Here is a 24,031-nt window from a genome sequence, read left to right as displayed (position 1 = left end):
TGGATAAATTCCACTGACTCCCTGACCTGGGAATCTTGTTGGACAGGCTTTGGGATGCCAAGCAGCTCATTAGGTACCACAGGCTTGAGGGTGACTGAGCAACCTGGTCTGACTTGGAAGGTGGATTTCAGTTCAGTGTGGTCCCTTCCAGCCTGATTTACTGTGCGCTTTGGGAGCACCCACTTCAGCTGAGTGAGCATCTGAGGATGTCTGGTGATGCTCATACAGCAGACTGATGCTAACAGAGGTTCCTCAAAGATCCTGATACACTAACCAGATAAGCTGCTTAGGACCTGATTATCATGGTTTTAATTTGTATTACACATATAAGTGCATGAAGGCTCCAAACTATGCCTAGTGCAACCCTTTGATTGTACCATCATCACATTGACCTCATTCTTTCTCAGTCACTCCGTCTCGTACTCCAGCGCTGAGACCCACACTCACTGCACTAAAAAGAGAAACGACACTATCTTGATTTCCCTTAAATGTTCTTTTTTATTGTGATTTATATTGGAACTCCTTGGTCCGGAGGATCAGACAGTGACAGAAGGTGGTCTGTGGAAACCATCTGCAAATCCTAAATCCCCTTTCCCTGTGGTTTCTGATGTGGCTCATGACCTGTGAGCGCAAGCTCTCCGTCTGCAAATCAGGCTCAGCAAAGGGGGTGGCGGATTTTATTAGACCACAAATGTAATCAAATCTAGGAGCAGGCAGAAAGCAAAGTTCCAGGCTTAGTTATGGGATTCCGAGCGATGCTACTGATGGGTTTTATACAAGGAGAAACATCAGTCCACAATGGACTTGGAATTTAGGTGTTGAATGAAAAGCCTGGAAAAGTTAAAGCCAAACCACCCCGCACCCCAAACCCGTGGCAGTCGGGTGTCAGAGATACGCTGTAATCACAGGATAGCCACCTCCCACTGTGCCCTACATATCATACACTGAATCTCCCCAGCTGGCCCAGATGCTTTCTGTTATCTGCTGGGGAAAGCAGCTGCTGCTGTGCTGATAGCCAAGGTCCTGTGAATAAGTCAGTATTAGCAACACAACAGAGCCGTCCTTCACTAGAGCTGAAAGGCAACAGGGTTTTGCAAAACATGGGTGGCCCAATTTCCATTGTTACACACAGTACAAATAATCCTAAACGTAAGCATTGCCCCCCTGAGCCATAAACAGAATCACACCGTGTATCAGCCACTGATAACTTGTAATGAAAGACCTTTCACCACCAAAAACCCAGAGGAGGAAGGGGGAAGCTTAACACTAAAGCAAATAACTGGAAAGATTGGAGCAGCCAAGATCAGAGCAAGCTTGATTTAATGCTTATGAGCTCCAGAAGAGCTCTGACCTACATACTGCAGCATCCCCAGGCACTACAGTGCCACAGCTGCAGGGGGAAGGGGATGTTAGCACATGGAACACGCAGGAGTAGCCTCCAGGGCACAGCACTGCATCTGCTCCCCAGCCTTGAGTTCTCTTGCTGGCTCTTGAGCAAAAATCACTGTGCCCCCACCCCTCAGAACACCTCTCAGTCTCCCCTTTCACACAGGAACTGGTCTGGGGTGGGATTCAGCTGCTGGGGGTGATTTAGAGACCATGGAGAGAACACTGAGTATTTTTCACCACCACAAGCACAACATGGGACTGTCAAAGCCTAATGAGAGCCATCAGGTTTGAAAGGGCTCAGCTCTGCTCCACTGACATATTGGGAAGCTTCTGAGAGCAGAGCCTGGATTCCCTGAGCCACAGGGGTAGGGACTGGTGATGGCTGGACCAGAGGGTCCTGCAGTGAGGTGCGACCGTCGGATCTGAGCAAAAACCTCAGCTATACACAGGGGAGGATGAGGGCTGCAAAATTCCTCCTGTTTATTTCAGGAATATAAAAGATGAGGGATATTCTTTAAATCAAGCAGCCACGGCAAGTTAAAACCCAAACTGAGCTGCCTGGGTGAGTGTAAACCCAGAAAACATCACAGTTATTCATGTGAGAGAGGGTACAAAGACACTGCTGAGCTCACCAGCCTGGGCTGCTGCTGCTGCTCAAAGCAACCTTGCAATGGTGCAGTAGCAGCAGAGGAAAATGCTTGTTCTGTTGCTCTGGGAAAAGCCAATTCTGGCATTTCCACTTCCTCAAACCTTGCCTTGAGCAGCATCCTCAAGCAGGCATTGCTTCTCATCCATGTTGTATCCTGGCCACATGAGACAGAGCCCATCACTTGGGTGAGAGTCCAGTTGACACCAACAGACTGACAGCATTCAGCCACCAAATCCTGTCCAGTAGGCACCAGCTGGGTTTCTTTCCTTCGTCAACTTCTTTCTTCCTCTACCACCACTCATTCCCCTTACATAACTACAGGGATTCAAGATAGTTTAGAAGATAAAATACAGGGGGAGAAAGAAAAAGATTAAAAATAGAAACACACCTACTTCAAGTGTATTTGCAGCATCTATTTCCTGACCTCGCTCCACCTCCACGCTCCTAAACAGGCTCGTTTCCGTTCCAGGTGTGCCCTGGGATCCTTCGAACCCGGCTGGTGGGGAGGAATCGTACTCAATCCAGCGGTCGATGTGAAGATGCCGCCTGCTGAGGCCGCCCAGTTGGACGGTGGGTACCCGAACTTCGCGGGCAGCGGAGCAGCTCCGCCGGCCACACGCCGGGATGCAGCCACGCGGTGGCGCCGGGGCTCCCTCCGCGGGACGGGAGACACCGGGGCAGGGAGAGGGGAGCGCTCGAATGAGCTCCCCGAACTGACTGACGAGGGTTGGATTCGTTTTAAACGGGCTTAAGAACGACTTTAAGCAGCAGAGAATAACACTGTGCATAGCCTCACACTTGGCTGAGTGAACTAGGTCAGCCTGAAAGGGTTGCACGACCCCGGGTCGTTGACCTTGGAGCTGTTCAAAGTCCAAAAACCAGATTCTGTGCTGTTTCTGACGCTGCAGATGATAAAGAGGAGTTGCTTTAAGGTTTCAAAGTCTATGGGAATAAATACAACGTGTTTCAGAAGTCGGGCGAGTTCAAAGCATTCCTAAAAGAGATTGCGGGGGAAAAGGAACAGTTTTGAGATGGCTGAACTAAAGCAAGATACACTGATGGCCAGACACAACAGAGCACCCATCAGCAGCCTTTCTTTGAGAGGGGGAAGGAAGAACAGGCTCCAGGGAGCTGCAGCACAGGTCCCTGCAGCAGCAGCAGCGAGCCATGTTCCTCTTCCCTGAGGATAAACGTGGTAAGGAAAAAGGAGGGAAGCTGCCTGCAAAGTGGGTCAAGCATGGAACGAGCACTGCAGGATCCTCTTAGACAAACACTGCCAGGGCCCCACTTTTCTTCATCAAATAAGGAGGCAGAAGAGAACAGTGGCTACTGACCACTCCTGCATCATCTGCTGTGCTAGAGGGGTTTTCACAGCAGGTTTTATGCTGAGGTAGGGTGGCGGGGGGTGGGTTTTCCACATCCTGATAAAGGCATTTGGGAGGCAGGCTGAAGCCCTCCAGCCCAATTGAATATGCAGTTACCAGTTTGAGGAGTGCACTTTTGATCATGGTCCCACTCAAAGCAGCACCAGCATCAGCCCAGATGTGGCTTTTCCTTGCCTGGTCCAGGAAACTTCCAAGATTGGATATTCTGCAGCCTTCCCACCACCCTGCTGTTCTGAAAGCTGGTATGTCCAACCTGGCTCTATACACGAGTTCATTATGTACATATAATATTTAGGTTCTATTAGTTATTTACACACCAGCAGCCATCAGTTTAATCTTCATCCAAAGCAGTTCTGTTCACCATAAAGTAATTAAGAGATTGGGAGCTGTAGTTCAACCCCTCTTAAAGAACAAAGCTTTTAAGCCACAGCACAGGTTTTAAAAGGCTAAAACATGCAGCACTGCTTAATTTAAACCCAAAAGTGTTGTTTCAGCCCTTTTTTCCCTGTATGAATGCCAAAGAACTCTGATCCCTTGCTCAAGAGAGCAGCTTGCCTTTATTCTCATCCAAAAGCAGCAGAGCCAAATGAATTAGGGCACTGAAATAACTTCTTAGCAAACCACAGAAGCTGACTCATGAGGTGCTTGCTCTGCAGGGCTGTTCCAGTGTATTCCTGGGGACTGCAAGATTTCCGCACAGTCCAGTGGCATTTTTACTTAACACTTTACCCATTTCCAAGCTCCTCCTGGAGCTTGCAGAGAACTAATACTCAGTGTAGCATGCAGAAGGCACTCTACATATTCTGCAGGACTTCAGAACCCACTGCTCCAAAACCTAAGCCCATATAAACCATGGAATGCTAAAAAGCCATTTCTCTTGGGTAAAACTTCACTTTCACCAACCCAAACCCCCCTAAAACATATCTTGAGAGGAAGTGGTGACAATGGAACTTTCACCTTCACCTGCCATGGACTGAACCTGGAGCAGTATTTAACTTGAGATTAAAAACCTGTGTTGTTCACACTTGCCTCTTCTCACAGACCACTCTTCCTGATGAAGAAGAGCATTTCTCCTTCTGCTCCCTCCTGCTCCTTAGGTCACAGCTCCCTCCATAGCAGGAACTGTGCTCCACTATTACTAAGGGAACAAAGATGAAGGGGTGAAAGGGGACAGAGAGAGGAATGTGTTTACTGAACTATGGAAAAAGGCCCCAAATAAGCCTAGCACTTGCATAACAGCTTTTGGTTTCTATTGTACATAAGGAAATCCTTTAAGATTCAGGTGGAATTTCTAAGTTGCCAAAGCAAAGACACAATTACTTCATGATGTCAGTGTTTGAGTTCACAACTGTAAGCACACGGAAGCAGGGGCTGGCAGGTACCAGTAAACCTCAGAGATCTCTCTCCTCACATTTCCAGATGGACTTTGGTACTAAGCAGACTGAAGGACAGGCAGATGAAATGTCCAAGCTCTCATCAGCAATCCATCCACTCACCTTCTCCCCAAGGCAGGATTTAGTCTGTTATCATCCAGACACACAGGGAGGAGCGAGGTAACCAGGTCTGTCTGCATCAAGTATCCTCCTGGGGTGTTATCAGGAGATCTAAACCGGGTAACACTGCCCAAGCAGCCGAGACAGGGACAGGGATGCAAATGTCAGCAGCTGGAAACAATGCGACACGAGGACGAGGTGGCAAACACGTGTGGTGCTTTACCTTGGACGAAGGGGACATTACACACACAGCACTGTCTGTCCATCAGTGCATACAACAGGCAGGAGAGAGGGGTAGAGGGAACATGAAGGCAAGTCTGTGCACTTCAGTCTCATTTTCCCTCCAAACCCAGAGTTCCTGAATGTTTCCCTGTGTAGGTGTGCAATTTTGTCTTGATTGTGACCCAACCACCCCTTAGTTCAGAAGGATGGGCTTCTACAGGTGAAGGGCACTTCAATCTGAGACACAAATTCAGGTGAACAGCTAAATGACAGGACATCAAGCGTGGCTTCAGTAAAACACGGTATGGAAAGCTCAAACCCCTCCTTCATCTGTCCAACAGAATTCGACTGACTATCCAAATTCTGAGGAACAGAAGAGAAAGAGTATGGTTTAGATTCATTCATGGGATGCCTTCAACAACTTAAACCCCAATAGGGGCTCACCAGGTTTAACTACCCTGCTTCAAAAAACACTGAACTACCACAGAATGGGAATTCAGCTACTCTTATTTCACGTCAGGGATTCACCAGTCCTTGGAGTGAGGGAGGAACATCACCACTAGTTCCAGAACAAGTACAAACCCTCATTACGCTCATCCCCTGCAGCCAGCATCATCACAGGCTGTAGTGAAGGAGGTTTGGCTCATGTGAACCACTAAATCAGACAGTAATGATTTATGTTTGACGTTTTCTTTCTCCTCTTGAATCTTCCAAATGTGCTTTTAGCTGCTCAGTGCTGCTGGTGACCAATCCCCATCAGAACAACCATTTATTGTTGACAACCTGATATCCTCATTCACATCTGCTGATGGCCAGTCCCAGCCACCAGTGGGGGGGAAGCACAAAAACCAGGGTGACTTTCTGCCTTTTCCATTGACTTTACTAACAACTGCTCACACTTGCGTATAGAACCTGAGCAAACAGACTGCTCCCAAGCAGAGGAGGAGGAATAATGCCCACTGGAGTGACAGGGAACACAGAAAATAGGGCACAGTCACTACTCTGGCAGTAAAGGTGTCAGTTAAGGCAGAGTTCTGCCTACAAAGCCACTTCCAGAGAATGGCAAGTGAAGGGAACTTGAAGGGAACTCCCCTCTACAGCAAGCAGTGATCAAAGCAGAAGTTCCTGATACGCTAAAAACAGACACTTCAGATGCACTTATTTTAGGACCCCCTTCTTCCTGAAAGAGATCAAACTGCAGAGGAGCAAGTGCTCTCCAGAAACCATTTGGAACCCAACCTCCAGGCCAAGGCTGCATTCTTGCTGAAGGAAAGCAGCCACCACTGAAGCCTTTCAGAAAAGGGGTGAAGTAATGCTTGGTGAAATGCAGCACCCTCTTTGTTAATTATGAAGTCCTCTATTAAAACAACACCTAGATACGTCTTAAGATACAGCCAATAAATTTCAAGCACAAGCCTTAACAAGGCATAAAAGGTGAGTTTCTTGTTTGAAGAAAACAATCAGATCAGGGTTCAAATCCTGAAACAAATCAGTAGAAAGGACCTATTTTAACAGAAGTGCCCACTGCCCACACAGCGCTGGCTTTCAGGATGGAGCCTGGGCAATACACGTAGTACTACATTTCAAGTTACTTCCTTTAGAAAACTGGTTTTATTCTCAGTGTTTCAGGCAATGAAGTATTTTAGTACCTCCACTGTAAATGACTCAAGCTCAGATTTACACTTGAATAAAGCCAGGCTCAATGAATTCAGAGATCCTCTATCTTCCATTTGAGCACTTCAGCAGAGCAGCATGGCAGGAACAAGCAGCTCCGCTCTCAGCTGCACGATGCTGCACAACCAGGCACCTCCCTGGCACAGAACTGAGATGGAGCTCTCCAGCACACTCCAGCCACCTCAAGTCTTAAGTTATTCCGGGTGGAAATTCCTATGCAAGTTTCTAAACCCCATCCAGCTACGTGTCAGCTTATTAAACCTGAGATGCAATTAGGATTTGACATGTTTCCATACTTAGTTCACAAGTTTATTATGAAAAACACTGCAGCTCTGTCCTGCAGTCACATTGTTTTACAGAAAAAAACAGTTCTGTTCAAAGTAATTCACTATCCTTGGACAATTACAAGGGACAATATGGAAGGGCCAAGAGTGGAAAAGGGAACTGAGTGCAGACAAAAAAACAAACAAAAAAAAAGAAAATCAAATACAATTAAATTAAACAGTATTCCCTGAAAATAAAACCAACAGTTTCAGAACAAATATGAGGCCTTGGTACTTACTTTAAAAATGTTCTTTAAGCTTCAATGATTGTTTGCTGCTACCCTTATCTACAGTCATGCTGAATAAAGCTAGAGCTAAATGGAAAGTTAAATGTATTCACGAGGTGTTAATGTCTACATCTTATTATTTGCAGTCTCTCAGAGAAAGCAAAAGTAACTACAAATAGCGCTATGCCAGAAACTGGTTTCTTGACCAACAATGTTGCTTCAGCATGCAATGAACTGGTTCATTCTAAAGTGGTCACAGTTGTTGACGACAAGAGGCTTTGTATCTGAATATGGCACGTCTTTTGGTCCATGTGAAAACAAGTTTGAATGTTAAATATTTTCTGACACTTTGGAGTTACTGTTGCTCTTCCCGTTTTCTTTAGGTCAACATACGGTTCATGGCCATACTGTACAGGGCTAAAATCTCTTTACAGGAAGTAGTCTGGGGTGCGACGAGTCACATGCGGCTCACCTCTGCGCGGCGCCGGATCGAACTGCAAGCTGAAAAGCACAGCTATTAATGACACTGCCAGAGCTCCCTTTGCATTCAGGTATGTATCACACATGAATTAGAATCATAGAATAGTTAGGGTTGGAAAGGACCTCAAGATCATCCAGTTCCAACCCCCCTGCCATGGGCAGGGACACCTCACACTAAACCATCTCACCCAAGGCTCTGTCCAACCTGGTCTTGAACACTGCCAGGGATGGAGCATTCACAACCTCCCTGGGCAACCCATTCCAGTGCCTCAGCACCCTCACAGGAAAGAATTTCCTCCTTAGATCCAATCTAAACTTCCCCTGTTTAAGTTTGAACCCGTTACCCCTTGTCCTGTCACTGCAGTCCCTAATGAAGAGTCCCTCCCCAGCATCCCTATAGGCCCCCTTCAGATACTGGAAGGCTGCTATGAGGTCTCCACGCAGCCTTCTCTTCTCCAGGCTGAACAGCCCCAACTTTCTCAGCCTGTCTTCATATGGGAGGTGCTCCAGTCCCCTAACCATCCTCATGGCCTCCTCTGGACTTGTTCCAACAGTTCCATGTCCTTTTTATGTTGAGGACACCAGAACTGCACACAATGCTCCAGGTGAGGTCTCATTACGGCAGCAGTAATTAATGCAGGTAAGTCTTTTGAACCAGTTAAAGTTTTACTCTAGAGTAAGTGTTCAATTTCTTCTGCTCCTTCTATTAGTATGTATTTATAACCCCCGTATCTTAAACTCCTCTCAGGATTGCTACAAAGGACTTACTCAAACTGGTCACACAGTACTATATATTTAGAAAGTTGAAGCCTCCAGTGACTGTCAAAGGGGGCAGTTTACTCAGTGCTTTTGCCTCATTTACTAGTGAAGCTGCTGCTGAGAGAGTTATTTAGAAAACTCATTGAAAAAGATGACATCCTGATATCTGAGGAATTCAAACATCCCAGAAGTCAGGACATCACCTCAGGCGTGACAGAGCACTCCTACTCTCAAATCACACACCTTCATTAAACTCCACTTACACAAAACAAAACCAGGGAGTCTCCCTTTAATCTGACAGACAAGATGTCTTTAGATGTGACTAACCCAACAATTCCACATTCTCTTCACCTCCCAAAAGCATGGGGGGGAAAAAGCCCAACCTTAACACAATAATTACGTAGGATCTTATTGCGGCAGCTATCTTAGTATCAGGGACAGTGTAATTCTCATTTTCAAGCATACTTACAAGGAGTATTTTAGAGTATCATCGAGTTCCATGATTGCAGCCTGGTTGCCACAGCGGTAACAGTAATTTGGAGCGCTGAAAATTGTTACTACATTTCGGTCATGGCACCAGTTGTACCCCTGGAGAGGGAAAGAAAGGGAATGATGACAGACAGCCATGTTCACTACTTGTATCCACCCCATATAACCACCTGACTAGCAACTGGATTTTCAATGTGCAAAACCCCAGGTGGCAGTTGTAGGGTCATCTGAAGTAAGATGAAGGCTGTATCTTTGTCTTCTTGAAAGAAAAAGGAGTTTTGGCCTTCATATGTTGCTTCTTACTAGTAAGCAAGAAGTAAACATTAAAAATAATGCACATTTATGTGCATTTTTTTATTGAGGGACTCGACATTTATGTTTAGGAGCCTTTTCACCTACACAGAAATACAATACCACATCTACTGCGAGCATCTCTTTTGGGACATTACCGTGAATTTTCAGAACAGAGGCTAAATTAAAGGTTACTCCACTGTTAAATCGAGAAACGCCTTTAGTAGCACATGAACACTGTCAGAGTGGAGTTTCTGAAGCCTTTGAGCTGGATCAGCAATTGCTGACAACAGCAAATGCACATCTCCAACGCACGGAGTATGGTATTAACGGAGCAGCTCTGCAGTCAGAAGTTCAAACACCCAGGTTGTCCTGCTTACCTCCATTACCAACTGATGAGCTCTCGAAACCAACGTAAGGCCGTTAGCATGGTTAAAGGTTTCTGAAATATCCTGTCCAAACGTATAACCTGCACCTCGAGGAGAAATGCCCCAGCCACCACGATCATCCGGGTCTGACCATAACAAGTCACACATTGGACCCTGCAAGAGACACAGAAGATGTTTCAGGAACAGAGTGCAAAAAACCAAACCCAAACAAAACCCCAGTAAACCTCCACGTGCACCACCCCTGCACAACGAGTGCATTAATACTGCCAAGAAGGTGACCTGAATGAAGAATATTCATAGCAGCAGTTCTCACCTCCAACATCATTCAGTTGTACCTGTTATGATTCCAGGCACACTACAATGTTTCTTTCTTTAGGCAAGAGCCTGCCCCTTCACAAAACTGCAACAGGAAGCCAGGCACTTTCAACCTGCTAAGTTGTGAATTTCATTTTCAGCCTGTGTACTCAAGCACGCAGTATGTGCTGAATCATGGATCCCACCAGTTCAGAAGGTTAGTTGTCAGTACCTCATGGGGAACTTCCTGCAAGCGATCAAGTGCTCTGATGTGATCCAGTGTATCTATCGATGGAGACAGGCCACCGTGTAGGCAGAAAATCTGCAACAGTGAGATATAATCAATGTAAATGAGAGAAACTTCATCTATCAGTACAATTGTAATTGATCAGTACAAATAATTAGGATAAAAATCACCAAGAGCTTCCTTTAAAGCTGAGAGCTGATACAATACAGTATTATCAGCTCCTTTTACAACTAGGAACGTTTAACACCACCAAATACCAACGTACCTGGCCATCCACCAAGGCAGTTAGAGGCAGGTAATCAAAAAGGTCTGTGAAGTATTTCCAAACGTTTGCATTTCCGTATTTTCTTAAACATTCATCATAGAAACCATATACTTGTGTGATTTGTCTGCTTTCGTGGTTCCCTCGGAGAATTGTGATGCGTTCACGGTATCGGACCTAAACATAACACCTTAGTTTAGAAGCAATAAAACACATGTCTTCCCCAAAACCCTCACAAAACCATCTGCCCCCCCTCACCTCCCATCACGTGTCAATAAAGCAGTGAAAACCAAACCCTTCTTAAGATGAAGAGTGAGTTATAACCTTTGAGAAAGTAGGGATAATTCATTCAAATCTTCAGCTGCCCAATACTTTGGAGATGAATTCTAGATGTTATTCATTGTTACTAGTGGACTTCACTACATCTGGGCATTAAGATGCTCTCCCCAAGAGAATTATTAAGGATTGCTACTTAAGCAAGTCAAAAGAAATACAGCATTAACTGAACCTTTCAGAAGCATCTTAAAAAACCAAGACAGCCAACATTTCAGTTTCTATACATAATGCCAATGTAATACAAATCATAAGAGATATTAAGCACAGTCAGGATAGTAAATACATACATTATTATATAGAATCATACAGCAGAGAAGAAAAGGTACCTTAAGAGCTACAAGCAATGTGACTGTTTCGACTGAATAATAGCCTCTGTCAACATAGTCCCCCATAAACAAATAGTTTGTGTCTGGTGATTTGCCTCCAATTCTGAAAAGTTCCATGAGGTCGTGAAATTGTCCATGGACATCTCCACAGACTGTGACTGGACATCGCACCTCCTGTACGTTAGACTCCTTTGTCAGGATTTCCTTAGCCTGGAGAACAAAACACATATATTGTGAACCTGTCCATGAACAGTCACTGCATTCCAAGTATGCTCTATGCACTCCACCAGTTGATCTCCTTATAGAATCATAGAATAGTTAGGGTTGGAAGGACCTTAAAAATCATCTAGTTCCACCCCCCCCCCCCCCCGCCATGGACTCTTGCCCCTTCCTTCGCTGAAGTGCTTGAGATAATAGCTTACTGAAAATGCCATTTGCTTTATGCAGCCCCGTATTACCAGCAGCAATTTGGTTCGATGGTTTCTTCCCCTCCTTGAGGAAGGTATCTCAGGATTAATTTCCAGCATAAGACAAACTTCAGACTTTCTACACAAATGATTCCATGAAGCCTACATCAATGATCACCACTGCAGAAGTCCATAGGAAACACGAAATCTAAAACTTATGCCAGTCTTGTCTCCAATTCAAAGTCTGAACTGCACATGACCAAAACCAAGGCTCTCCCTTGGGGAGGTAAGTGCAGGAAAAGCTCTCTGAACAAGTTTTGTGCTCAAGTTGTGTCTTCAGGAACCAAAGGAAGGAAATGCCTTCCCTGTACCATTTTTTCCCCACAAAACTTTATATGTAGCAGTTGCAGACAAAGGCAATTTGTGTGAAGAACAAACTAAATATAGCATCAGAAAGGTAACTTTGAAATCTCCTGAATTCCTTACTCGTACCATCACACTGCCAGTTGCTGCAGCTTGTTCTCAGCACAGCCACCAAACACATGCCACAATAATTTTCTAAATCAAGGGGGTATTAGGAATATAAATAGTAACAAGTTTACATCTACAGAGATTTCCATCCCTTTCGACTGCCAGTGCCCCTGTTCAGACAGGATTCCTTTTCTGCCTCACTGCCAGAATGACAAGAGAATGTACAAAAACTATTTTCCATTTTATAACCCAAGGTATCTACAAGATTTGCAGAGACAGCACCAAATATCCATCTATGTGTATGCCACACTGGATCCAAAATGTTCTGAAGCACACATCAGATGGATGAGCAACACCACATTTGTTTTAGGGTCACTTATTCTTAACTTCCTCAAACCCACCCTAACAACTAAAGCAGGGTACTCATTTTTGGGGGTTCTGCTAAGCAAAGTATTTTGAGACAATATTAGAAAATTCACCATAATCCAAACAGCATTAGAGTTTAAAAAGGTTAGGAAAAGCATTTGAAGTCAAAATCTAAGCAGTATATTGAATACTGGGTATTGACATGAGCCAAGCCATTCAGAGACATGCTGTCCACCCTCTTCACGAAGCCATCAGCTGCACAGAAGTGGTCTCACTGTTGCTGCACATGGTCCAGGCTAACCACCACAGTCACCACTTCAAACAAGAGGAGCACCAGCCACACGCAGTTTAGTGATGGAAGGTCGTGAAACTCAGTGTTTCATTCAATACTAGGAAGAAATGCAATTGTGGTTTAGCACCCTGCACAACACTGAGCATTAGATACTACAGCATGAGCAACGGAGTTAAATCACTCCGTAGACGTATTTACATCAAAAGTCAATCTCATGTGACAGTTTCCACTCATGCTCTGCCTAGTACTAAAGATAGGTCATTGCTGGCTTGTGGTGGGTGCTAAAAGTGTACATTTATTTTAAGATAGCCTGACTTAAGTTCATTTTTATGCAGTGACACTCACCGGATGTTTTGAAGGTGTTTTAACAGCTTTCGCCTCTTCTAATACGCTATTACATTCAGAAGCTTTAGCCACCTTAATTCTCCTTTTGACAGAGAATGTTGCAGATGCTGATAGTGCTTCTACATGAAAACCCTCCTCTGTAATTAGGATGCCTTCTACTGCTGTGCTTTCTTAGCGCAGTGGAAGCACTGCACAAGGAATGCAGCATTCATTTTTCATCAAAGGCATGCAACGTTTCTGCTGACTGAGATTAAACTGGCACCGTTCTCAGCAATGGAGCTGTTGCTTCCTCAGTTTCTGAAATATTAAATCACTCAGATATGCATATGACCAAACACCTACATAAGTCAGACAGCTACTCTCATGGAAAAAGACTGTTCCAGGTCAACCTGCAAAACGGCGATCTCCATTTAAATCCTGCAGTGGGGGAATGCTGGTGCAGGGATTTCAGCATTTCCATGTTCTGAAATAAGTTTTATGGACTACTGTGTTACAAACTGCTCAGCCCAGTTACTGCCTTATGTCCCACAGCATTAACAGTGGCATATGTTAACATGCTTATGCAGTATATTCACCTCTACTAAAGAGCTTCAGAAGAGCTGGAAGCAGAAAAAAGTAACACCGTGAAAACAAGCCACCAACAAGTGGTTCATGAACTATACCCACACGTCCACGTTACATCAATTCCTATGAAAGGGTAAAGCAAAAAATGTTTTAACACACTGTACCATAACACAAGTTGGTACAGTAACAGTACATGTAGCACTACAATTTCACAATTCAAGTTCCATGGAGGTAAGCTGCCACTACTGAAGTGTCTGTGACCCTGAACCTGTACTGGACCCCACCATCCTGTGCAGTCTCATCTCGTTCCACTCCCTCATTACTGATCTTTGCCCCAAGATCCACAATGATGCTACTTGCTCAGCCACATCATGCAACTCCATCTTCTTCCCCAGCAAACTGGGCTTCCCACCAGCACTCTCTTACACTTCCTCACAGCGAGGAGTGAGTAGAGAATTTTTCAGCAGCCTTCAGTAGAGTGTACTTCTTGATCAAACCACCTGATGAAGCCGAACTAGAGGAGAAACACACACTGAATTCCTTGTACTTCAAAACCTCATTGACCTATTGCCATGATGCTAACAGTGCAACACTTGGCAGTATTTTGCCATCAACGTTTTGAAACATCCAGGTTTCATTCCCTGTCACCAAGATAAACAATTATGCAATTCTGAAACTCTTGAACTCTTACTAGTGCTTTTATTTCTGTGTCTTCTCTCAGTTCTTAACAATTCTTAACATTAAGACAGCATGTCTTCGATCCTTTTAGCGACTGATGATAACCGCACACCACAGGAAGTTTAACACAGGGTGGGCATTCTGTGATTTAAAATAGGTTAACTTAGGCAAAAACTCAGTAGCACAGCCTACTACATTATGGTTAAGATGCTACCTCCAAATCAGCTGAACTGTTTACTCAGCACTACACACTCCCAGCTTTCAAAATCAAGTGCAAATGAATAGAGAACAAGACTGAAAAGAACCCATTACATTAAGTTGATAAATGCAGACTTTACAGCCAAGCACCAATAAACTCCAATGCAGAAAAAAACATGCAGCTATCAGACATGGTTGCACAAGATCATAAGAACTAAGAAAATGCTGTCATAGACAACTGCTGAGGTTGAAAGTCACATATTTTACTTAGTGCAACCTCAACATTTCACACAATAAGCACGTATCAAGTACACTTAAGCTTAGTCAGAGTGACTGGAATTCATTCCTACTTGGTATCTGAACATTGGCTTACTCAGCCGTTTTGCTGAAAGGAAGCAAACTGTACCATCCCAAAACACCCAAAAGACAACCAGAATAAAACCACTACTGGGTTAAACTCACAGAAAACAACAAATTTTCACTTTATTGTAAAGCAAGTAGCTGGTATTTAAGAATTAAAACATTCTGGACTGCTGCACATCTCCACTGCCAGATGAACACTAAAGCACTGTTCTACTGCCTCTGTTTACAAAGCACATTCATGCAGAACACTGTTCTTAAAATACAAAGACTAGCTTCATTGTTTTAGGACAATGCAAGATCCAAGTGTAAATTCTGCATTTTATAATGAACAGTCAGGGACATTAATTAAAAACCCTGTGGTACAATTAAAGCTACCATATGATTTTCAGGTCTTCACAATGAGATGCAGGGGGCTGTATGTCTGCAGAGGTATCTCCTATTTCCCTGGTTCCCTGTATGTATCTTTCCCCTATACACCACAGATTAAGGTTCCAAAACAAGGGCCATATAAGCTATAATCCATCCAGTCTCTCTTCCAACTTACTCTTACGCTGAGGACAAGCGAGTTTCCCTCATAAGCAGAGTACATCACCAACCCTGCCAAACAGAACTCATTTTAAGTGGTCCATTTCTAAAAAGCCCTATTAATCCATCTGTACCCAAATTCCTTTGTACTTCCAGAACATACCAGAAGGTTCTCAATTACTCTAACCCCTTCTTAGAGCCATACATTCTAGCAGGAGCTCTGCCAACTCAAATGAAGTATCTACCCTGAAAAAGATTACTACTAACTCAGTGAAGGAAATACAACCATTAGTTTAATCTGACAACACAGCTCCAAAGTCATGCTTGCAGATGGTACCATGTCATTCTTGGCAGACCAGAATTCACACCTGCAACCCACCATGCTGTCTAGTAAAGAGAGTGTGGAGAAGCATCCACTGTAACCAAGGAAAATAATGGGTATTTGTAGTTACCATAAGGATGCTTCAGTGAGATCTAAGACTTAAATCACACCCATAATTTCCTGTTGTCAAGATGCACAGGATGTGACTAAAGGCACAATGATCAGCTAATTGGAATGAGCACTGGCTTTAGCTGGCCTGACACTGTGGCCTGGAAAAGATTCCAGTTCCAAGCAAAGTCATCCATTACAGTCAGCAAGTCTTCTGCAGAGTGAAAGCATTCACTTCTTGCAACTTAAGGGCTTCCCCCCAGTCTTTACTTGCAGAGGAAAGGGACACATTCAGACAGAAGACTAGCCATTTTTAGAGCAAAAGGGATTTTCATTCACTGTCTGACATTTTAAACAAAACTTGAAAAACGAGGCCTCCAGCCTTCTATGATGAAGGCATGAGGCAGATTGTGTATCACACAAATGGGAGACCAATTCATACTGCTGGGAATCCACTGAGGAGTTCACTGTGAATGGAGAAGTAGGAACAAAATTCAAATACAAAGCTCCCCACTGGCATTTAATTATTTAGTATTCCAAAGCAGGACCGACCAGGATTTCCATCCACATAGAAGAAGCCACAGCAGCAAAATACTCTTTTCCCAGGACTGAAGGAAAAGGGATCTGCTTCCTCTCTGGTTTGTGACATCTCCATTTCTAAACTCTTTCGCTACCAGCGATGCTGCAGGTTTAGAACTCAGTGAAGCAAAACAAGGTACGCTTGGTCGAACAGTCACAGCACAGCTCCCAAGAACACGTGTCATGATGTGGTCACTACATTTCTAGCCTTCATTTTCCTGGGATAGGGCACACAGAACTAACAAATTGCCTCAAGTTTCGTTTTAATTCCAAGTGCACAAAATGAAAGGTTTGTAGCTTATGCATCAATGCCTGTCAGTGAACAAGAACAGGCAATTAGCTAACCAAAAAAGCACAAAATCCAATCAGCTTTATATCTCACAACACAGAGCAAGTACCCTTCTTCACTGCTCCACTACCCAGCAACAACTCCCTTACTCCTTCAGCAATTTCTGTTTGAAGAGAGAAAGTTAAACACAAGATGTCAGCCAAAGAAGATCAATCCTAATGCCAGTGCTACATGTAAGATGGGACAACTTTCCTTCTGTTAATGCAAGGTCTACACAAAGGCACCTAGGTGGTAAACTTCTGCCAAACAGCCCTCTAGTCCTTTGTACTGCAAAGCAACGATTGACACCATTCATAGCCCTGACAGTCCCCTCGACACTTCCATTTGGAGACATCATCAGCAGTCCTACACACTCAGCATGACTGGAAGGAGTTTTCTGTCCCTTGGAGGCAGATTTAGGAGAAGGGGAACAGCTATTTAAGTAGCAGTAGTTGACGAGATCAGATGGAAAATGAGGATGGGATAATTTTACCTCACACAGACCTTAGTGCCTTTAACCTTGACTTAAAAGAAAAAGACTAGAAAAATCTTTTACGAGACATATAGGAGGCCAAATAGCTGAGGAAAAGCAGACACCTTCCTCTGTACATAGGAGTTCCAAGGAACACAGCAGCAGTAGCAACACATGAAGGTGAGAACTTAGACAGGATCTTCATCCCATCCGTAGAACAAGCTGTGTTCATCTTGTATCATTCCAGTTATTAAAATGAAAAGAGAAATAGGCTAAAACTATTCCCAAACTAGTTGTACCTCATATCCCCAAGTCAGGCTTCATGTAGTAAACTCAAATGGCTTTCAGCTCTTTTGCTCAAATAACTCCAAGCACAGCTAGAAAGGGTCATGTTAAAGGATACCATTGGAGAAGAGGGTGGGCACGTGTGTCAAAACTCAAGAAATGGATTCAAACCCAACTAGCTCACATGTAACACCTCTGTTGGAAGGTATTGTCAATATATCTAGCAGAAATGTTGGAGACCTGACTACTGAACAATTGAGCTCCAATATTTTATTATTTAGCCAGGAATAAATTGGTTTTCCAGCTAAACACACTATTTAAAAGGAACCAAGGGCAACAGCTGTGTTCCTGAGCACAGATTTAGTGTTTAAGGGTTCCTAAGCAAGTATGGAAATCCAGTCACTGCTCCACTGACTCCCCTCACACAGCCCTGTGTCCAAGGCCTCCGCACCTCCTGCAGACACAGCAGCCATGGTGGTTATTACACTGTTTAAGGCAACTCAGATGACAACCTGAAAATGGTAAGGGAGCAATCACAGAGCAGGAGTGTCATCAGATCTGCCCAGGCAGCAGCCTCACCACAGCTACCCTTTGGAAAGGACATCCATCTGCAGCCTCATCTGTGTCCTGAGCCTTAAACTAGTAGAGCTCAAGTAGGAACTTGTTCTGACTTACAAGTGCTTCCTTCTGTTACCTTAAAATAACTTCTAAACCAACACAAAAATACCCTTCACTCCTATTTGATCACAACTAATGTTGTAATTAAAACCCCCCACCTGTCAGCAGAACTCCATTTTACAGAATTTACCAGAATTGGAAGAATTAGAAAGCTGCTGATGCTACAAGACCTGCCACATACACGACTAAATTCCCATACACACAAGTGCTGTAAGTTTAATCAGGACTAGGTGAGAAGCCTGGCAAGGTCGATGCTTCAAATGCCTTTTGTGTAAAAAGACAATTTCCATTTTATATTACCAACCATCACAAAAAAGAAAAACCACAGAACACTGGGAATGAAAGGATCTTTTTTTGTAGAGTGTTCCAGAATAATCTGAAACACAGTTATTAAAATGTCACCAAAGGCTTTTTGCAATACACCTGCAACTCTTGAGAAATGAAGGTTTAATTATATGCACCCATCAGCAGCTTGATCCCCAGGTATCTTCAACAAAGCAGCAGCAAATGTGTTCTAACCCATCTTCTGGTCTCCCACAGCCCTGGAACAACTGAAGAAGCCCCTCCACACACAGCACTGGAAGCAGTGCAAGGGTTTCCTGGTCACTGAATCCAGAAGACAGTGCAGTAGCAAGGAGGAACTGAAACACTGCACCTTCCAGATCCATGCTCTTCTGCTGGGGTAGGGGTGGAGGGACACAAATGTCCAATACACAGCCCATGGAAACTCACACTAGTTGGAAGATCTGCTGGGGAGGGTTTTTCAGTTGATTTACAGCCAGTTCAGACAGCAACATTCATTTTTACGATCAGCTCAGTTTGAAGAATAGTTCTATGTGATGGTTACATGTAAGGATGTGGAAATGCAGAAGCTAGCTAATGGAAAAGCCCCAGCAAATGCAGCTGGGGACAGTTTAAACCATTCACTTTTGGCCAAAAATAATCAGCTAAGAAAGGCAACTCTCAACAGCAGAGGAGGCAGAAGGGATCATGTGCTTGCCTGTCTGAAAAAGAAATGGGGCAGACATCTCAGGACAGTAATAGTTTAAAACACAGGAGTGAGATCCACAAAACTTGCCAGTGCCATGCATTAGAGGAACTGAACTTGGGTTGCCCAGGCAAGGTTTTCTGACCCAAAAGAAAGGTGCAGCATTACATACTGCCCTCCCAGACCTAAGGCACTTAACCTAAGCGGCTCACACACTGCAGTGGGTCCATGCATGTTTGGTTAGTTCTCAGCTCTGATCAGTCTCTAGGTTGAAAGATCTGGAGTTAAACAAAGGTGGAAGTTCTGCAACAAGGAAAAACATTAAAAAATACACCATTGACAAGGAACATACCAGAGAACAGGATGGCCCAGAAACTTATTTATACTATGAAAATTAGCACTGGTGACAAATCAAAAAGCAAATGTAACCAAGATCACTGTCACAGATCAAAAGCTGCAGGAGACAAGGCTTGGATCAAGGTTTCTGGAATGCTTTATCAGTATCATCCCTTCACTTAGTTTAAAAGATTCTGGGATAGCAGCACTGTCTATTCAGAGACTAGTAATTCAAGCGCATGAGAAGAGAACCCCGACACTCCACAAAGCATATGACTATCCTGTCATCTTGTTCTACAGACCAGATGCCACATTCAAACCCACTGAATTACAGACTGGTATTTCCAGGGGACTGACATCTCTGCCCCCACCTGCACTAGACACCCAAAATAACCAGTGGAGACTCTATGCATGGATTCAACTCATTCCTTTAGGCGTTTTTAGACTATCATCCCGCCTTCCTGAGCAACGTACACCCCCACCACCTGTGAGAAAGAGCATTTAATACACCAGTGAGGAGGCAAGACCCCCACAAAGTATGGGAAAACAGTGTTCCGAACCAGCATCCTTTCATTCAACATGGCCAGTGGAAAAACTCTCACCTGGCAGTAAAGGACTTCCTTCTCCTCTGTTCATGGACAACAGTCAATAAACAATTCAGTGGTCACAGGACAAACACTGCTGGTACATAACAGTGACTATACAGTGGACACCTTAAACACTTCAAACCTTGCACTGATCAAATCCTTAAGCAAAGCATGTACAACTGGTCACACAACTGATGCAACATAAAATACACCACACATAGCAAGCCTGGAGTAGCTTAACTGCCACTTGGAGGATCCTATTTTTTCAAGTCACCTGTGGAAGCATTATGTATTATTCATGGTTGCAAATTATTCCTAGACTTGGAAGACATTTCTCCTAGTTACCACCACCCTGCAGGTAACCAGGCACAACGCAAGATGCATTAAGTAAGTAACTGGGATACACGAATGGCCACATTTAATAGTCATGTTTGTATGTAGCTGTTAAGTGCTTTAGATATCAATAGCGAAATACAAGAGAGAGCCCTCAGGCTTACTTCTATCAGGCACCAGTCTGCACACACGAAGTCCCAGCAGATCAAGAAATACCAGTCAGAAAGATCATCCGATCAAACAGTGTTACAGGGGAAAAGCCCTTGCAAAGGTATTTTGAGTTGTTTATTTGAACTAACCCAAGCTACAAATCAAAGTGGTGAAGAATGACAGTTTATACCTAGTAGGGTCTTTATCTGTCCTTTGGAACAGTAGCTATATTTGACACTGTCCTTAACACATTAAGCTACTTATGGAAAAACATAACCTTTGGGTGTGATTACATCCACGAAACTACTTCAGACAATCAAAGCACGAAGCACAGCTCAGCAAAGTTTCTGAGCATCAGCGCTGGAAGCATGAAACATGTTAAAGCAAATGCTGTCCCTCAGCAGGAGGGCACAGAACTCAACCAGTGACCTGCTTTCACAAACAGCTTCCACTCAAGGCAGCAGAGGTGACCTGAGAGAACAGTCTTCAAGAGTCTATTTCAAATTCCTTGCATCAGCAACCATGTAGGAACTTACTCTCAGCAGAAAGCCCCAGTAAATCCACCTATAGTTATCAGCAACAACTCATCTTTCCTTAACATAAACAGCCACGTGGCTCTGCTCTGCAAAGTGCTGACCGCAAACTAGTCACAGAAACAGAATTTCAGCTCAAGCACAGTATCATGCTACCCAGAGAAATGCTACCTTGGCTCTGGAGCTAGCTCACATCCACCCAACTCAAGGCAATATGAGGCTGCTGAATGCTATTTTTCAGGTAGACTTCTCTCACATTCGTGTGGTCTCTCAAAACACAGCAGTTGAGGCACACGACTTCCTGTGACCTTTCCTTTTCTCTCCCATTATTTTAGTGACGAGCATCAGGCATTTATCCAGAAATACAGTTCACTTCCATACTTCACTGGGGAAAACGATGCACAATAACGATGACCGGGACTACGGTATCCTCAGGAAGGCATTTCTGATGGTCTGCACACTCCTCACTCATCTAAAACTCCAGTCAATGGAAAGCTTTTTGTGTACATCCTCAAGTGACCACAGAACCTTACAAAACACACCCTCTCACACAGTATCCAGTACCCAGGACTCGGCACCAGCATTAGCTCATAAATAATGGCAAGTGGAATACTCGCCCCTCCAGCAAAGCAATACAAGGAAGCTGGACTGCTGTCATTGGAGAGGCACATGAAAAATAGACAGTGACATTGCCACTTGCTTGCAACACACAAACTGTATCAGATGGTACCAATCTGGAGTTGCTGGAATACTAGTGAACTAAAATCTGTACTCAAGCAAGAACCTGTCTGGCCAAAGCCACAAGCTGTTTAGTAAGTTCATAGACAGTCCTCTGGAAGCAATTTAATCCAAACCAACATGCTGTAGTATTTGAAGGCACGATGCCAAATTTAAACTATTCTAATTGCTCCTCGTGGCAGGTACACTGGCTTCTTTAGAACCCAATACAGCAGTAATTTCCCATATTCCTTAACTCCCAGTTCCCGAGCAGTCAATAAATATTTCTACCTTCAGCCTAGAAATGCAGGAATATGTAAAAGCTTCAAGAACTGCTCAGCTATTAAGTTACATCCAAAATTAGAATCCAATTGGAAAATACAGCTAAATGTTACTAAAGGCGCGCTATCCTGGGCTGATTTTATGACTCAATCAACACAGTCCTCGAACATCTGAGTCTCAACATCCTCAATCCATCGCCATAAAAATAAATGGCTATATGGGACATCAACTGTCTGCTCGGAGAATTTCAAGGAACCCAGAACCTCATTCAGAGGAACCGAAGTCCCAAAGCTAATCCACCCTTCAATTAGTTATAAACGCGGCTGGGCTTATTTATAGCAGGAAAAAGAAGAAAATCAAAGCTGTTCCATTCCAGCAGCAGCTCTTTACCCCGTGTAATATTCAGCTCGTTACCATAAGCTTTTACTTTCATTGCAATAAGCGACGCTTTCGGAGCTGCCTTGACGCTCTAACCGTATCATGACAGCACAGCGCGCCGATTCACCCGCGATAGCCCTCACACGCCAAGCGGGGCCTGCGGAAGGCCAGGACCAGCGGCGAAGGGAAGAACCGGTCCCGGTGCGGAGCAGCCGAGCCGAGCCGAACCGAGCCGAGCCGAGCCGGGCCGGGCTCCCCCGCCGAGGAATGGCGGCCCCGCTCGGGGGTCTCTCCCGAGAATCCCGGCAGCGGCGCCATTTTAGGAGGCGATGAAAAGGCGGGAGGCGGAGCCAGGTCCCAGCACAGCGGGAGGGGGCGCGGATCCGCCCGCGGAGGGACCGCGGCTCGCCGGGCTCCCCGGCCCGCTCCCCCCACCACCCCGCCGCCCGAGAGGCCGCGGCCCGCCAGGCCCGCTCACCCCCAGCGCCTTCCCCGGCTCCGCGGCCGCTCGCCTTCCCGCCGAGAGGCCGCGGCGGCCCCGGCACGGAGCGCCGCCTCCCGTCAGCGACCAGCCCCTGAGTCCCTGTGCCGCGGCCCCAGCGCCGGCCGCTCCTCACCTTCTCACAGAGGCTCTTCACCTGTCCCTCGGAGAGCTGCTTGCACTCGTTGAGCTGCTCCACCCACTGGTCGAGCTCCTTGGTGAAGACCTTCTCCTCCATCCCGCTCTCCCCCTCCTCACGGGCCGCTGCTACCACCGCACCACCCGGGAGCTCCCTGCGATCCGCGCTCCCAGCGGCAGGACGGGGCGGACGGGGCCGGGTGCGGTGTGGGGCGGGCGGCGCGGCACGGCGCTCCCCGCTGCTGCAGCTCTGCCGCCCGCTGCCTCGCACCACACCGTGTAATGGCCGCCGCTCCTGACGTCACCGCCTCGGCTTCCACTACGGGGAGGAGGAGGGAGACGCCGGAGGGGGGAGCTAACGGCGCATGCGTCGCCTCTGGGCTGGACCGCGCTTGCGCGTTGGGGAGGACCGGAGCAGCGGCGGGACGGGGCTGGAGCGCGGCTGCGCATGCGCGGAGGCACAAAGCGGAGGGGCTCAGTGTCCGTGAGGGGATGGAGGGAGGAGGTTGTGTCTTCCTCTGAGGTGCGGGGTCCGCTGAGGGGCTGCCGGCTTCACCCGCCCCAGCACCGCGCTGGGCCGAGACCCAGTGGTCTTCTCAGCGGGGGTCCAGCCAAGGGAGGCGGAGCGGCCCAGCCCGTAGCGCTGAGGCGGGAGGGAAGGGCGCTGCTGTGAGGGGTTGGTGGTTGGCTGCGGTGGTTCCCGCTCCTGCCCGGGAGAGCCGTTAGGGCAGCGAGGCGGTCGGTCCCCGTTGCACAGGGAGCAGGGACGGGGCAGAGCGCCTGGCTGCTGAGCGCTTGTTGGGTGTCTCTTGTGTTTGCAGTCGGTTCGCGGTGCTGGTGCTTCTCTGGGTATCCTGAGGAACATCACCGTGTTCCTCTGGGAACAGGGGAG

General features: G+C 45.7%; 1 protein-coding gene and 2 long non-coding RNA genes across 3 annotated transcripts in view; 1 reads left to right on the top strand and 2 right to left on the bottom strand.

Moving 5' to 3' along the window:
* Window positions 1–24,031, bottom strand: part of LOC133271191 (uncharacterized) — a 62,768-nt gene that overhangs the window by 18,960 nt on the left and 19,777 nt on the right. The window lies entirely within an intron of this gene.
* Window positions 7,100–23,470, bottom strand: PPP2CA (protein phosphatase 2 catalytic subunit alpha). Its single transcript, XM_061457093.1, has 7 exons — window positions 23,138–23,470; window positions 11,236–11,445; window positions 10,577–10,750; window positions 10,297–10,386; window positions 9,762–9,923; window positions 9,071–9,189; window positions 7,100–7,863 (listed from the first exon to the last, which is right to left on the bottom strand). Exons 1-7 carry the CDS (start codon window positions 23,237–23,239, stop codon window positions 7,791–7,793), a joined length of 930 nt encoding a protein of 309 aa, XP_061313077.1. The 5' UTR covers window positions 23,240–23,470; the 3' UTR covers window positions 7,100–7,790.
* LOC133271190 (uncharacterized) lies at window positions 7,795–11,373 on the top strand. The gene is made up of 2 exons (XR_009744033.1): window positions 7,795–7,913; window positions 10,226–11,373. It is a non-coding gene; the product is annotated as an uncharacterized LOC133271190 (long non-coding RNA).

This window comes from Pezoporus flaviventris, unplaced genomic scaffold, assembly GCF_033815535.1.
Source record: "Pezoporus flaviventris isolate CSIRO_AGI_PZ_B2104156 unplaced genomic scaffold, CSIRO_AGI_Pfla_v1 ptg000023l, whole genome shotgun sequence".
In the NCBI taxonomy this organism is placed as follows: domain Eukaryota; kingdom Metazoa; phylum Chordata; class Aves; order Psittaciformes; family Psittacidae; genus Pezoporus; species Pezoporus flaviventris.
Note: the sequence above shows the minus strand (reverse complement) of the source record. Positions and strands in the feature narration are given on the sequence as shown.

Bases quoted from the DNA above. Each gene is read 5' to 3' on its own strand.
- PPP2CA (XM_061457093.1), bottom strand. From the start codon at position 23,239: ATGGAGGAGAAGGTCTTCACCAAGGAGCTCGACCAGTGGGTGGAGCAG. The intron at 11,446-23,137 runs GTGAGGAGCGGC...TTTGTTCTCCAG, and splicing joins TGAAGAGCCTCTGTGAGAAG to GCTAAGGAAATCCTGACAAA. The intron at 10,387-10,576 runs GTACGTTGGTAT...TCACTGTTGCAG, and splicing joins CTGCCTTGGTGGATGGCCAG to ATTTTCTGCCTACACGGTGG.